We start from the raw sequence: 17,772 nt of genomic DNA on the forward strand, positions 1-17,772 counted from the left end.
TATTTGCACTTGCCAATTACACCAAGAAAGGAAAGTGATTAAATTATAGGTAGCATAATGTGCGCTTTGTATTTTGTACACAAATTGAACTCGACATAGAAATAATTGAGAACAATTATCACTCGAACATTTGATTGATAACATGCGTATATATTTTAATGAAAGCGGAGATGAATTGAATTTTGACGAGAATTCTTATTATGAAGCGGCGATGAATTGAATTTTGAAGAGAATTCTTATAATAAAGCGGCGATGAATTGAATTTTGACGAGAATTCTTATTATAAAGCGGCGATGAATTGAATTTTGAAGAGAATTCTTATAATAAAGCGGCGATGAATTGAATTTTGAGGAGAATTCTTGTAATAAACATTTTAAATTTCGATTGATAAAAGTATCCCCTTAGAAAATGCTTTCAAATTTTGTTAATGGCGTCATGTTATGTTTGGTTTCAGACTCGCGATGATGTGTTTGGTGGTGGCTTGCAAGGCTGAGGTGGAAATCATTACCCAGCCGAGAAATGGCGAGGAGTACGTATTCGTGTCCGGCGGGCAGCCCCACCCGGTGAGGCAACCTAAGCTCGAGGAAGCGAGGCAGCTCCAATTCGAAACCGCTCACAAAATCCCAGAAAAGCTTCCTACGCACCACGTGAGCAGAGACACCGAAGAGAGAACTGACAAATTTAGCAAAATTAAAACGAAGCCCGAATACAGCCCACTTATAGATGCTTTTAAATCCGGTCAGAGTTTATCCAAAAACCCTGTTAAGAGGGAAAGTGGCGAAGGAATTATCGAGATCGAGGAAGACAAAAAAGCCATAAAAAAAGAAAACAAGAAAAAAGCATCTTCTCTGCCCCTGAAGCCTACGGAAATCGAAATCGATCTACCGCTCTCCAAGATCGAAAATATCAAAATATCGGAGAAGTCTTCGAACTCGGAAGTGAATGCACAAATGGAAGTAGAATTAGAGCCAATGTCACTTTCGGGCAAACTGGTTGAGAAACTCGATGTTACTACCCAGAGGCCAGTACTTACTACCGGAGCTCCCTCCACGCCGAGGTCATTCGAAGTATTACCCGTTAATTTGGGGTCAGCCGATGCCATCAATACTGGCTTACTAGCCGTATCTGCTGATTCCGGAATGCCCCTCGAGGTTGCGGGCTCCGAGCAAAAGCAGCACTCCAAAATTGCCATCAAGAAGGGACCCAACGGACAGGAATACGAGTACGAATACGTATATTATTACTCGGACGACGACTCGGAAGACGCGAAACTCGATAAAACCGACATTTCCTCCGAGGAGGCAACGCAGGTACTGAACTCCCACGATGGACCACAAAACCATGCTACGGCCAACCAAATCACGTCTTCGAGCAATCGCAGCAAGAACCGCTACAACTCCATCGAACGAACGTCGTCCACCACGACGACAACAGCCGCTCCAGAGAACAATGAAATCCTTCCTGGGTCCTCTCGCGGCCGTTACCGCGGCAGGAATTTGGCTCCCTCTACTAACACTGATAACGACACCGCAGACGAAAGGTAAGAAAAACTGTTTGATTATTCCAAAACTTGAAACACAATTAACTTGAAACATGAATAATCTGACGGACGATGTAACTTGTTACTAGGCATCGCTAGTACGACAGACTGGAGGTACTGACGGCAACTTACCGTGATATTTCAGACTTCCTGCTAATACACGATTCCCTCCTAGATCCAGGAGTAACACAACGCCCAGCGCGCACGATAAGATCGAAGAAGAAAGCTCCGAGAAGTCATCGAGGCATCGATCTAAATCGTCCGATAACCGCGCGGAAGAAACAACCGGTGCCAATAAAAGCAGAACAAGGGCAAACGTGCGGTAGGTGCCATAATAGTGTTAACCTACATTAACTCTTAACTGCCCGGGCCATGGAAACCCCTCCAATGCCCACGGGGTCCATATGGGCCCAAATGTAAAGTATTATATTATTATATTATTTTGAGAAATAAAAAGACTTTGTGTTTTGATCCACTCACATTTTTATTAACCAACTAGTTTTGGCAACTACCTGTTCAGGGTTGCCCTCTTCAAGGTTTAATTTATGAGTCATAAATTGAACCCTGAAGAGGGCAACAGGTAGTTGCCGAAACTATTTGGTTAATAAAAATGTGAGTGGATCAAAACACAAAGTCTTTTTATTTCTCAAAATAATATATGAATATGATCCACAAAGTAAATGCTTTCAATATTCAAAACATATTATATTATTCATTATTTCTCGACTACCGTTTATTTTTTTTGGGCTGGCAATACTTCTTTTGAAACACTGACAATACTGCTTCATACCAGTTTACATTTATTCCGTTATTTCTAATTTCCAATATTTTTTTTCGTTAACGAAAAAAAAACTTGAAAATAGAAAAAAAAACCTGGGCAGTTAAGCAGTCAAAAATTTCTGACCCATATGGACCCAAGGGGCAGTCGTGGGTTAACTTACGTGTACAAACTTTAACGTTTTCAATATATTTGGAACGGATAAAAGAGAAGGCAGCATCTTTTCGTTTAAAGACCTCACAAATCTAATGCGAGCAACGAAATCTGCTTTATAGAGAAGAAGCAAGCTCTTCAAATTAAGATGTACCGCAATGTCAATGCAAGTGAATAGAAAGAATAATCTTCTTAATCATATTTTAACATTCATTTTCAAGTTCATTGAATGGATGCATTTCCTATAGTATTTAATTCATTGCTAATTGTTAGAATATATTTATGAGTATATTATAAATAACACGCTACACTAATCTTTTGAAATGCGTATTTTGATTCTTCAGACAAAGCCAAAACACTTTTATGTGTATATATTTATATTTATATATAAATACATATCTTTATATATATATATAAATATATATATATATATATATATATATATATATATATATATATATATATATATATATATATATATATATATATATATATATATATATATATATATATATATATTTATATATATATATATATATATATATATATATATATATATATATATATATTTATATATTTATATATATATATATATATATATATATATATATATATATATATATATATATATATATATATATATATATATATATATATATATATATATATATATATATATATATATATATATATATATATATATATATATATATATATATATATATATATATATATATATATATATATATATATATATATATATATATATATATATAAATATATATATATATATATATATATATATATATACATATATATATATATATATATATATATATATATATATATATATACATATTTATATATATATATATATATATATATATATATATATATATATATATATATATATATATATATATAAATTATGTTTTTTTTTAAATCACAATAAACAAATTTAATATATATTATATATATATATATATATATATATATTTATATATATATATATATATATATATATAAATATATATATATATATATATATATACATATATATATATATATATATATATATATATATATATATATATATATATACATATTTATATATATATATATATATATATATATATATATATATATATATATATATATATATATATATAATTATGTTTTTTTTTAAATCACAATAAACAAATTTAAAAAAATATGGTTTCAATATTAATCGTTTTGAAATAATAAAAAAATATAATTAATTTTAAGGCACAAAATTGAATTTTTACAAAACATCTTTTAACACAATTAAATTGAATTTAAAAAATGAAAACCAAGGATTTTTTTTCAAGGTATAGGTATATTGTAATTGCAAATAAATATGCTAAAAATATACCATAATACTTACCTGGTTTTATTTTTGATGTAGGAATGCCATAAATATTATTGAAAATTATTAAAAATACCATACGTAGAAAATAATAATAAGCTAAATAATTATATTTTCGTGGCGTTGTATTGTATTCAATATATAATAACAGGCTTGAATGAAGTCCCGGGATCGATTCCCAGCTGGTATACAAAAACCTGTTGTTTGTTACCTATGAGTCACAGGTTGTTCGCGGGCATGGCCCCATCATTCTTTTTGATTTAGTTACATACTTAAATTGTACTGTATCGAACTTAAGGTTAGTGGAATGTTTGTATATTTATATTCAGAATGTAGTGATATTTTTAATCTCTATTTGTGGAGGTCCTCACTAAAACGTTACATTTCCATTATGAATGATTTTAAGTTATCAAGAATTCTAGCTTCTACAATTGTTATGTTTTGGTGGGATTCAATGATTTCATGTTGGTTTCACAAAGGATTCTTGTCGTATCTTTAGTTAATGTTTCGATAGAATACAGTAAACAGAACAGATTTGCGTTTAAAGCATTTTTGTGCAATATTGGAAATGTAACTTTATGGCGAAGACCTCTATATTTGGTTTTATTTCAAGAATTTTACGTGTGTTTCCAATATTTCAGAAGACCAAGCTTAGAATTGGTAGACTCTGCCAGCTTCAATACCCACTCGAGTGACGTTGCTGTAGCTCAAAATAAAGGAGTTCGTTCAAAAATTAACAGCGTAGAAGACAGAGAGAGTGAAAAATCCCAAAAGTCAACTCTCTCTTCCGACTCCACTCACTCGAGAGTCAAGGCCGACCAATCTGCGGAACAACAAAAGGTTTCCGAGGAAAAGGAAGAGAAGGATAGCGAGGAGGCGGTCACGGTGCCCGCGGAGAGAGAGACTACCGAGTACACGACCATGGCCGCCATGGATAAGGTAGCTCTAGAGCTGTACGCCATCCTGGCTGGAGAGAACCTCAAGAACGAGATCACCACCACCGCTGAGGAGGACGAGGACTCCAGCACCGAGGACGAGGCCATGTCCACCACGGAGCTGATCACCACCACCGAGGACCTCACCACCACCACCACCACCACCACCACGGAGGCCACCACCACCACCACCACCACTACCACCACGCCCGCCCCAGCCCCGAGCAGCACGGTGCGCGGCAACCGCTTCAAGACGCGCGGAGGCGCCAAGATCAGGGCCGGATCGGGTTCCACTACCTCTACCGAGCCCCCCACGTCCGCCGTGACTAAAGGAAAAGGTAAATATCCAACCAACAGAGCCTGAGGGCGCTTGTGCGCTATACGGAATTTTACTATCCGGCCGTCCGGTTTTTTTTTTCAAATAAAAGCGATTACGACAGTTTAGCGTGATCGAGTTCACGCGCACCGATCCGAAGAAATACGGATGAAAACACAAGCCAATCATCCGTTTCTTCATGCTAACCGGACTGCCGGACAGTAAAATTCCGTGTAGTGCACAAGCGCTGTTAGGTATATGTTACTTGCAGGTTGCACCTACAATAGTTCGTTGTGATGAAGTCATTTTGCTAATTTCAGAGTAATAGGAATTGTCTTGATACTTTTAAAGAATTAGTGTTTGCTAAGAAATGTTGGTAATATAATATTTCACTGGGGTATTAGTAAGTTTGCATGATTCTAGCGCGATGACATGATACAATTCGTGATATAAAGTAATTGTATCACATAAACCAGTGTAAAAGTGAAGAGCCATTCGAGCGAGCGTCGCGGAGGCGCCTCGAAGTTTCACAATCAATTTTTCTTCATTCTCGTGATACTTAATTATATAATTGAACGATCAAGGTGTATCTACTGCATATCATTATGCAACACTCGCAATTTTGGATGTCCGTTGCATCCTATTCGTGCGTTGTATCCTTCTTATCAGGACCTGACCACTGGACTAAGGGGGCTTGTGCACTACCCGGAATTTTACTGTCCGGCAGTCCAGTTTTGAAAAATAAAAGCTACTACGACAGTTGCCGATCGATTTAGGCGCAACGTGTTCACGCACCGATCTGAAGAAAAATGGACAAAAGCACAAGCCAATTCAAGCCGATCATCGTTTTAAAATGCTAACTGACGTGCCGGACGGTAAAATTCCGTGTAATTCCGTGTAGTGCACAAACGCCCTAAGGGCGCTTGTGCATTACACGGGATTTTACTGTCCGGCAGTCCGGTTTTTTCAAAAAAATGCGACTACGACATCTTAGCGTTATTGAGTTCACACGCACCGTGATCACGCACCGATCGAGCGCACCGATACGAAGAAAGACGGACAGACAAGCCAATCATCCTTTTTATCATGCTAACCGGACTGCCGGACAGTAAAATTCCGTGTAGTGCACAAGCGCCGTAAGAAGTACGCATTCTCTTTACGACAATAACCCTGTTCAATAATACAGTAAACAAGTTCATGTGTTTTATATAATACATAAGAATTAATTTCGCAAACGAAAATCCCAAGTCACATAATACTAATGTAGTAGGTACCTAAATAACAATAATTATTACCAAGACGGTTGCGAAATAGTAAAATGTCACGAATGCATATATTATTCGCGCGATATTTTCACGAAATATTTACAGATAATTGCAAAAGTTAAGAATTTAATTTATTTTGACGTAGTCGTAATGGTTTTTACGTAACTAAATTATGCTCAGAGTCAATAATCGCTAAGTGGTCAACACATTCGAGATGTATCATTCTAACTCTTGGATGCTTTCTGCGGTGAAAGCAATATTGTGAAAGTGTTCCTGCCCCAGACTGCCGTTTGTCCATCCGGGAACTAACGAATATCCGCATATCTTGCCAGCATCCCGCCATTTTGATCACAATTCCTGATTTATTGGATCGCACATTATGTAAGACCGTAACCAGCTCAGAGGGCTCGCAGGGGCATGCGCGAGCCCCTTGTCAAATTCGACTTGGACCGACAAGCCCCTGGTTAAATTAAGATAAATCAATATTCTCTGATTAAATCAGTGCATAAATGCAATTTTAGTGGCTGGTTTAAATGCATTATAAAACATCAAACTTTGTTGCCTTTTGAAATTTCTCGAGAAATATACATATTTATTAGGGATTCGCAATTAAAGAGACCTATCCGTTTTTTGTCCATATAATGTAACAATTGCCTGCAATCGCATAAGAATGCATAAAAGAATACATTTAGCATAAAAAGGTAAGTTTTTTATTAATATTTAATATGGTTACAAAATTTTTATTATTTATAATTTTAATTTCTTTTCTAGACATTTCTACTTTTACAATCTTAAAATTGGTAACGCAGTTCTCTCCAATTGATATCTATATCTTGTCGTTTGACGCGTATATTACGTATTTTTTTAATTATTATGTATTTTGGGTAGTTAAAACATAATTATACACCTCCCCCTTCCCGCGAATTTATTTGACCAGTGTGGATCGAGCATAAAGAATTGGACGAACTTATTTTAACGCGTGGGGTTTTCACATCATATGTAATTTTTCTATAATATTTTGAAGAAAAAAAAACTTGCGCAATTGTGATACACATATGCTTTTTTTAAAGGGGGAAACATTCTCATCATGATCATCTACATAAAATATAATAATATCTGCGCCAATAAGAATACATATATTATTTTCGAACCAATTTCGATCACAAATATAAAAACAACAAAAAACTACGCTAAGAAGCTATTAGAATTCCCTCACAGTCCATCGGTAAGCTTTAAACACAAAAAAATTCGACTATTTTTTTAATTTGGTTAAATACATTTTTGTCACTAGGGCGTTATAGTAACTCCAGACCATCATTCGGAAGAAATAAGGCGTCCAGTACCACCAGCGGACCTGAAGTCAAGGAAGAAAAGGTCACCAAAACTGAGGCAGCGCCTGCCCAAAGCCTTGCTAAGGTATGATAAACTATATATGTATTTACAACATTTTTGAAAAAAGACGATCTCGTTTTGCTCGCTATAGCCGAGAAGTTGCTCGTTATAACCGTAAATAAATGTATGAAGAAAATCATAAACCAATATCGCTCACTCCTTTCAAGAACGTCAGAAATCAAAAATCATATATTTTCAGTTGTGCATGTTTTCGGAATGCCCAGAAAATGTACTACATCCCAGCGAAAGCGGCATATTTTTAACTTAATATTTACCCGCTACAGGGCAGAAAGTGTTGTTTTGCATTTTGAAGAAAAGGTATCGTTTAATTATTTTTTTTAAATTTACTAAATATTTTTCAAATGGAGAAAAATCCTTCAGGTTTTACCTAAAAAGATCTGTTTCACAGTAAAAAGTTCCGTAAGTTGCTTGATATTAATTTTTAATACATTATATTATATTTTTAAACTTTAAAAACGTTCTCCTGAAAATCAAGTATTTTGATTTATGACGTTCTTGAAAGGAGTGAGCGATATGTCAACGAATGTTTCCTCGTTATATTCGAGATCTCGCTATATCCGTGCTCGTAATAACTGAGTTCGACTGTAGTTTCATATTGAAAGTAGATATTGCTAACGAAATGCCCAGTATGCGTTAAGTGGCAACTTAATTTCCTTTTAATCCAGGCAACATTTAACATAACTGATTTTTTCTTAAACCATCGTTTGCATTTAAAAAAATAAGTTTTTCTTAGAAATAATTATATGGTTTTCAAAGTTAGTTGTTGAAGGATAAGATGTCGATAAAATTATAAAAATACTTTACATATAGGTCGGCCGGTGATTGAATTCTGTGTTTACGAATACCCCCTTAATAGTAATAAGTAATTTATCCTTCATTTATTAAAAATACCAGCCATTGACTGGAATTTAAGTAAATATTATACATAGTTATATTTTTATTATCTTCAGTCATTTGTTTTATTCTTTGGAAATCTCATATAAATTCCTGATGGTTGAAATCTCGTTAAAACCGAGAAAAGTGAAATGAAAGTTGATATCAGTAAAATGCCAAACCAAATAACAATTGCTTAATCTGAAAATTAAAATAAAACACAAAGAATTTCAAGTATCCAAGGTTGTAATATTGTAATATCGAGTACCGAATATTACAACCTAATAACATTATATTCACACAGTATGTTCGCATTTTTGACGTTGTTATTTATTTACTTCGAAATTTATAATAGTATAAATTTTGAAACATGTTTAACGACTTATAAGAATGATATTGCATTGTCTTCATGGGATTGTTGGATAATAAATTATGGATGTAATCGAAGTACATAAAATATGGATCATATGCAAATCACATGATAGATGCTAATCACTCATTTCACTCTCATAAATTAAAATTATTACACCTTGTTCCATATAAAGGCCAAATTATGAATTATCTTGAAAATTTAAAAATCCAAAAAAACCTAAATTCTAATAATAATTTATTAAATAATATATTGTTTCAAAATTCTATACCTTTGCTTTCCATTTTTCCATTGTTTTCAAACTCCGCCCCTTGACTAACCCCCTCCCCTTAACTTTCCCTCTCCTTATTTATAGAACAATTATATAATTTATATTTTAGTTACCATACAGACCTGAATGATGGAAGTTTAACTTCTAAAACATGTAGTCTTTAATAAAACTCAAGTAGTAAAAAACAAGTGTTTTCTTTAATCATTTCAGTATCAATTCTCAAATAGCAAGTAAACAGATTTCTATGCAGTTTTTATTATATTTATCTGAATACATATTCTAACCCTTATCCGCACCCAACGGTGCAAAGGGCACTCCATCGCATAGAAGCAGTGTTATCTTGATCGCTAAATACACGAAGGAAAAGTGATCAGCCTTCCGCTTCAGGTACCAGACTAAAAATCACTTTTTTTACCCTCTTGGGAATCTTAAAAAAGGGACTTTATATATATATATATATATATATATATATATATATGTATATGTATATATAAATATATATATATATATATATATATATATATATATATATATATATATATATATATATATATATATATATATATATATATATATATATATATATATATATATATATATATATATATATATATATATATATATATATATATATATAAATATATATATATATATATATATATATATATATATATATATATATATATATATATATATATATATATATATATATATATATATATATATATATATATATATATATATATATAATGTAAATTAAAAATTAAAAATCATAGAATAAAAGTATTTCGAAATTTGTATTTCAGCCATCGCTGACCCGCAACCGATTTAGCGGCCGTTCCCGCCCAACTACCTCCACCACATCATCACCATCGTCTGATGACGTATCTTCTACCACAGAATCTGTCGGAGCAAGGTATGATATACACAGATGTAAATGAAATTCATTCATTTTTACTCCTAATGGATCATTTGCAGAGGGACTCAACCTATAAAGCATTCTATTAGGCTCGTTTTGTGTTTATAACAACCGATTTAATAATTTTTTTCATTCATAATTATCTTTTGCGAAATTCACGTTCGTAAAAACGTTGTTTTCGTAAGTTGGTAATGAATGAGGTCCCAGAAACAATGGACATATTTTAATATTGGTGACATTGCTAAATTATTGGCCGCTCTATTTGATGATGTCTATGGTCTGAAACATTTGGAAATACAGTATTGTTAGAAATTCACTAGCTGAAGGCATCTTAAATGGCCCTAATACAAGTTAATTTGGGATTTGGGTGCTGTAAAAAATTCTCGACTGGTAAATAAATTCACATACGAGACGAGCCTTTTGAGACGTTATTTTCTTTTTAGAAAAACAGCGTGGGTACGTTTGAGAATAAATTGTCGATTACAGTTAACCTCCCTATAACGTTAAAATAGGTACCGCGTTTAGTAGGGGGTTAATGTTTTTTTAATTTAAATTATTAATTTCAGTCTATCCCACTGGTTAAAATGTAAAAATTAACCGCTTATAACATTCCCTCTGATAATGCAGTACCTATCTCAGCGTTATAGGGGGTTTTACTGTATTTCAAGGTGTCTTATTTTCGCACTTGCCGATTCCGATATAAGGTGCATTTCTTTTTAATAAAATTAATTAAACATTCATAATTTGGCAATGGTAACTGGATAGCGGTAATTAAAGAGAATGTCATCAGTGAGTACAGTGAGTGTCATCATTATTTAATTGTCACGCGAAACGCATATTATCATATATATAATACATACTATATACCGCATAATTTGGCAACAATCTAGAGAAAAGCATATATCTGTATATAAATATTTATAAACATATGTATATTTTGCAACCACGCTGATCACCAATAGATGTCTCTAGTGAAGTTCTATTGATTCAAGAATGTTTCAAAATTGGTTTATAAATATAGATCTTCCAAGAATTTGAGTAGTGTGGTTGTCAATAATGGGTAGAATTGGTGAATGTTACATGTGTGTAAAGTGATCACTTAAACCAGCCTATGACGGTCGTCAGCCCCGTGAATCCCCAGACTTCCATATTATTCTTAATCTTTGATGAGATGTCAAAAAATAATGTGAAAATAACTCCTGTAATAGGAGATTTTGTGAACAATTATTTGGTCACACTCAAAATGTCGTTAAACATCATCTACATGACAGTTTGGAATCATTTGAAAAGACGAGGCTACGAAAAGAAGCTCAATATTTGCCACATGAATTAACAAAAGGAAATTTGATATTATATTGATAAAATTTCCACCAGTGAAATGCAGATGAAACGCAACGAAATCAAACCATTTTTAAAATGAATGATGAAAAGCGATGAAAAGTGGGTGAAATACTATAATATCAAACGCAACGGTCATGGTCAAAAGCTGGTGACCCTCCATAAACGACTTCTATGCCTGGATTGTCGGCAAACAACGTTATGTTGAGGTTTGGCGGGATTGGAAGGAAATTGTCCATTATGAGCTACCGATACCTGGCGAAACCATCAATTTGGTTCGGTACTGTGCACAACTTGGCCATTTGAACTAAGTAATTCAGAAAGAGTCACCAGAATTGGCCAACAGAAAGGGAGTTGTGTTCCATCAAGGCAATACGCAGCCACACACATTTTTGATTACTCGGAACAAATTGACGGAACATACATAGTTTGGATGTTTTGATGCATACACCGTATAACATATAAACATATTTCTATGCAGTTTTTATTATATTTATCTGAATACATATTCTAACCCTTATCCGCACCCAATGGTGCAAAGGGCACTCCATCGCATAGAAGCAGTGTTATCTTGATCGCTAAATACTAGAAGGAAAAGTGATCAGCCTTCCGCTTCAGGTACCAGGCTAAAAAAACACTAGACAATGCGCAGCCACACACATTTTTGATTACTCGGAACAAATTGACGGAACGTACATAGTTTGGATGTTTTGATGCATACACCGTATAGCCCGAATTTTGCACCATCTGATTATTTTTGGCAGTCATATTCGAGCGTATATTTGTCAATTTATATAATATGCAACACCTACAGGTGTGGGGTAAAAAATTATAAATCCAAAATGCCAAAAGATCAGAAGTGATAATTTTTTTAGGAAGTATAATATCTTGTCTGCTTTATTATTATATCTGCGTAGAAAATCAACAAATTATTGTATACTATTTGTGCGTGGAGGTGAGAGTACAAAGACATAGTTTTTCCTAATATATTTTAGGTTGCGTCGACCAGGATTGAAGCCCAGGGGGCGAAGGCCTCTTCCAGGTGCCAGTACCGCAGCCGCCCCTGCCTCGGCTGACCCTGTTCCATCTGAGTCCAGCCCTGATTCCTCTTCTTCATCTGAGCCGTCATCAACAACAGCGAGACCCTCTTTAGGGTAAAAATAGATTAGCACTTATTCTGTTCTATAGCTACTGTGGTGGAGGTCCTGGGTTCGATTCCAAGGGTGGTCAGGTCAGCAAGACGTATGCAAAGGAAGTGAGTGAAAGATTGAATCTAAAGAATATGGATATGAAAGAAGTCGATACCTGGGAACACATCAAATCATGTATGTATGAGTCGGCAAAGAGTGTGTGTGGAGTTGCGATCCAAGGTAGGAAAAAAGGATATGCATGGTAGGATGAGGGCATGAAAGAACTTGTCTCTAAAATGAAGAATGCTTGGCTAAATATGTTAACAGTTAACGATGTTAGGAGTGAACTTTTTAAAATAATGAAGAATGTAGGAGAAAAGTAAAAATGGGACTGAAAGATCAGAAAGATCGTCTAAAGAAAGAAGAAGGTATGAAAATTTCAACCCACTTTCAAGATAACATTAAGCTTTTCAGGAAAGAGGTAAAGAACGTAAAAAACAAGACTAAAATGCAGGTTTGAAAGTTATTAAATCAAATGATGGCAAAATATTGACGAATGAAAGTGAAGTGAAAGAAAGATGGAAAGAGCACATTATGGAAATTTATGAATTTAATGGAAACGTTTCCACCGAGGTACCAATAGAGGGATGTATAAGGGTATGGTTTGTGAGATAAGTATGTCAGAAATAACGAATGCCTTAAAATAAATGCAGAACTGTAAGGCTGTTGGGTATGATAGTATTGATATAGAGTTTTTTAAAATGTGGTGGACTAACCACCCTCACATGGATGCACAGACTATTAAACCTGTGTCTCGAGGAAGGATACACACCTCTGGATTGGAGACGGGTAGCAATCATGCCTCTATTCAAGGGAAAGGGGTCTCGCGCAGAGTGTGGGTATTATAGGGCAATAAGCTTGTTAAGGTCTGTCGGTAAACTCTATAGTAAAATTATAATTGAAAGAGTTAGAATGGTGACGAAAGAACGGATTTGGGATGTGAAAGGTGCTTTTATGAGTGGACGAGGTTACACAGATCAAATTTTTGCACTATGAATGCTGACGGAAAAGTTTTTGGTTAAAAATCAGAAACTGTTCTGTGCTTTCGTGGATTTACAGAAAGCGTATGATAAGGTTGATAGGATGAAATTATGGAACGTGCTGGAAAAATATGGAATAGACAATAAACTTATACACAGCTAGTATACGACACGACGCAGCACAGCTAGTATACGAGTAAATGGGGAAAAGTCTGCGTAATCGGAGGACATGTATGACTAGATGTATGGATGTGAAGGAGGCGAGGAGTGTATGTCAGGACAGAAGAGCGTGACGTTCCATCTTTTCTGCCTACCCCTGAGGAGAAACGGCGTGATGGTAGTGGTAGTAGTAGTAGTAGACTAACATATAAAGTTATTGAAGTATTTGGTTCTCAAATATTTAAAGTTTTGTTGGAATTGTTTTGTATTGCATTTTGGTATTGTAATGTCATGTTGGTATCTGGAAGATGAACTTTTCTTGAGATTTAAGTATTTTTTCACTCTTTTTATTAAAATATAATAAAATATACTGTAGGCGTCGAGTTGGTGGAAACGTAAGACCTCTGAGGCCCAACCCTCGACTGGCTCTGGGAGGTCGCCTAGGCCCCTCGACGTCCAGTAGCACTACCGAGGCTTCAGGCGCCTCTGCCGACCATACCCCTGACGCACCAGAAGCGCCATCCAGCGGAGAACAGTCTGACGCTACAACTCAACAGGTATTTTAACAAAATTAACAAATCAAATATAAAAAAAAGTTTTCTTCTAAAAGATATAGGCCTCTTCCCCTTTTTTCCATTTCCTCCAGTTGGTTGCTGCTTGCAGCCAGTTTTTACCCCCCACAACGACTATGTCATCAGGCCATCTCCTTTGGGATCTTCCGACACCTCTGAAACATCTGATGTTTACTTAAAATTTAGCAATTACACTCATTTTTACTTAAAAATTAGCAATTACACTAATTTTTAATTAAAATTAGCAATTAAGCAACATATCTTAGTAATAACTGCCGTCAAGAAAAGGCGATTCAGTTGGTTTGGTCATGTACTCCGCATGCCTCCCGAGAGTCGCCATCAAGCTTGCCTCTTTTACAAGGCATCAGGTTCGCGCCACCCAGGACGTCCACTGCTAACAATTTGTCGGCAGTTCTCGTAAGAACTTCGGGACCCGGATCTGACTTGGGAGGATGCAAAGGAGCTGGCAGCCGACAGAAAAGCTTGGAGACAGTTTGTGAACTCCATATGCTCAACACAGGGAGCGGATATGGTTTAAATAACACTGAAGATAAAAAATACAGTAAAAATATATATTGAATGTGATTTATATCACTTTAATATAACTTAATATTTATAACATTTTGAGTGTGTCCAAATACTTGTTCACAAAATCTGGATTATCTCCAATTACAGGAGTTATTTTCATATTATTTTTTATAAACCATTTACTTAAGTGACTTAAACCAGCCTATGACGGTCGTCAGCCGTAAATGCTTAGACTTCCATATTCTTCTTCATCTTTGATGAGATTTCAAAAAATAATAAAACCTAATATTATTTAAAAATTAAAGAAATCCAAAATGATTCAAATTTCATTTATACTATATATTACAATGATATAAATGTTTAAATATTACAATATTTTTTTCTTAAATTGACTAGACTGGTGAAGCCACAGTCAGCAATCCCCTAACTAGGTTGAGGGGACGTCCTCGATTCCAAGTAGCCGCCGCGAAGCCCAAGTCCACCCCTGCTCCAGCGGCACGCAGACCTAGTCCGCTCCTGGCAAGAAGGCAGCAACTGCATCCAGAGGTATATACGACACTATTATATAGGGTGGTCCAACCACAATGCAGATTATTAAAGCGCACAACGTTAATTGTAAATAAAACAACAAATTTTCAGAGAATTATCTTAATTTTCTTTATTATGATAGAAAGATCTATCACAATTATGTGTGAAACAAAATATCGGCTAAATGCTCGCCAAGGCTTCGGTGGCATATCTCTATCCAATGGTCCATATTTTCAGTGACGCAGAGGCATAATGGAGGTTCAATGTCGTAAATGCGCCGAATTATCTAATCTTTTAGCTCTTGAATTGTTCTTGCCTTATTAACGTACACTTTTTCTTGAAAATATTGTACCACCAAAGAAAGAAGTCCAACGGTGTTAAATCACACCACGAAATGCACAAAATGCATTCTGATTTGAACGCCCTTTTTCATAAAATGCTTCAAAATTCAAACGTTCACCATGCTAAAGATTCAGAACAAAATTTCCCCAGTTTTTTAGAAAAAAAATCTGTGTATCTTAATTTAAAATCAAAGCTATTCATAAGTTTAAATTTCATTTATACAGTTTAAAATAAATTAAGATTTATAGAACTTAGGTATGCGATTCAGGTATAATTAAACTACTTGATATTTTTTTATGATCCCGCTAAAGTTTACCATATCTATGCGAAGAATTGAATTTCACATATTGTTTAAGGTAAAGTAAAAATCCCTCATGCTAATTGACCCAGAGAAAAGTGAAATAAGATGCTATTTGTTTTATTTTTCAGGCTGAAGCATCATCTACTACAGAAGGTCAGGTGATAACTGAATCTTCAGATGACGCTGGAGCAACCGAGAAGGGAAGCTCGGGATCGGTTGAGGAGAGTCAGGAGGCGGGAGAAGCGAGCGAGGAACCAGCCACGGAAGCACCACGAGGTCTCTCTTCTCTCCTGGCCGGAAGAAGACGGCTTAACAGAAAACCAGGAACCATCCTTTAAATGGAAATAATCAAAATGTAAACTGCATCAAAAACCTTTTATAATTCCTATATTGTGTTTAAAATAAAAGTAAAAACGTTAATAAAAAAGTTACCCGCCTGTCCATACCAGATAAAGGACTTAAAGTGAGAAAGCGGAATGCCGTAAAGTGGATTCAAAATACTCTTACATAATAAAATGTAAAAAAGATTATTATTCTTTATAAATATATACGTGTACATTAGCTTTTGATACGCTGAGGCTGACTTGACCAGAAATTAATATAAAATACAAAAAAAATTTAATGTTGGCCTGATTAAAAAAAATCATTGTAAAGTTATTAGCTTCAGAAAAGAACTCAATGCAATATTAACAATACAATGTTATAAAAAGCACGAATGCAAAAAATCTTAAAACTGATTGCATGGTTTGTATATTTGAAAAAAATTGAGAATGATCATTCGGTCATTTAAACAATTGAATTTACCAAGACGTTCTTTTAATCGGGATTTATTTTTCTCATACATTCTGTCAAATCGAAAGTCTGCTGTGTATGAAAAATAATTTACATTCATTACTCTTACATTAAATATTTTCTTCTACTATTGTACTTTATGCTTAAACTTTTTACATACTTATCTGCCTAGATAAACCACCATACAGAGATTTTTTTAGTAGTATTACATAAGAGGTGGGTTTTTTCTTTTAATCTTTAAATAATAATGAATGGTGCATGCACTTGACTTTTTTACATTAGAGAATATAACTCTTGACAATCACTGATTTCAAATAAATTTTGTTTTATCCAACAAACTATAAAAGTTTTTCATAAAAAGGCTTAGAATTTATGAGTTAAAAACTTTTATATAAATTAATTACTTGTGTCATAAAATAATTGTTCATTTTTATTCCAGAAATTACAGTCTCTTATTTATTTGAACTAACAGTATGTATAAAAAATTGTAAACAGTATACATGTGTATGACTGGTTTAGAAATTTGTTAGGGAATGAAAAGAATGGATGGATACAAGTAGGAATAATCTAATTGCATTTATGTCAAAAATAAATGTACACAATGTGGATTTGGGAAGGAAATTTCAATTATTCAAAATGTACTTAATTGTATTTTTTTATAGAAATATTATATATTTGGAATAATTTACATATAAGTATGTGATTTTTAAATCTGTTTTCATCAAATTCATATTTTTGATTTGTAAATACATATTTATCGATCATTTGTTTAGATTTACAAAATAAAATTGAGAAAATATTACCTTTTTCAATTTCCCCCAT

The 17,772-nt window shown here is 34.0% G+C and overlaps 1 protein-coding gene across 2 annotated transcripts in view; it reads left to right on the plus strand.

The window, feature by feature from the left end:
• The window catches only part of LOC148308949 (uncharacterized), a 56,693-nt gene extending 38,944 nt beyond the window's left edge, over positions 1–17,749 (plus strand). The window contains exons 2-10 of one of the 2 annotated variants that reach the window (XM_088260931.1): positions 455–1,540; positions 1,686–1,862; positions 4,500–5,131; positions 7,666–7,790; positions 10,108–10,217; positions 12,554–12,712; positions 14,264–14,444; positions 15,384–15,533; positions 16,287–17,749. In XM_088260931.1, the coding sequence (XP_088117057.1) occupies positions 455–1,540; positions 1,686–1,862; positions 4,500–5,131; positions 7,666–7,790; positions 10,108–10,217; positions 12,554–12,712; positions 14,264–14,444; positions 15,384–15,533; positions 16,287–16,496 (2,830 nt within the window). In that variant the 3' untranslated portion in view covers positions 16,497–17,749. The remainder of the gene's footprint in view (positions 1–454; positions 1,541–1,685; positions 1,863–4,499; positions 5,132–7,665; positions 7,791–10,107; positions 10,218–12,553; positions 12,713–14,263; positions 14,445–15,383; positions 15,534–16,286) is intronic. The other variant, XM_088260932.1, reaches the window with a different exon arrangement.
• The last annotated feature ends 23 nt before the right edge of the window (positions 17,750–17,772 follow it).

This window comes from Brachycentrus maculatus, unplaced genomic scaffold, assembly GCF_059751285.1.
Source record: "Brachycentrus maculatus isolate JH-2025_06_01 unplaced genomic scaffold, ASM5975128v1 h1tg000144l, whole genome shotgun sequence".
Classification (NCBI taxonomy): Eukaryota; Metazoa; Arthropoda; class Insecta; order Trichoptera; family Brachycentridae; genus Brachycentrus; species Brachycentrus maculatus.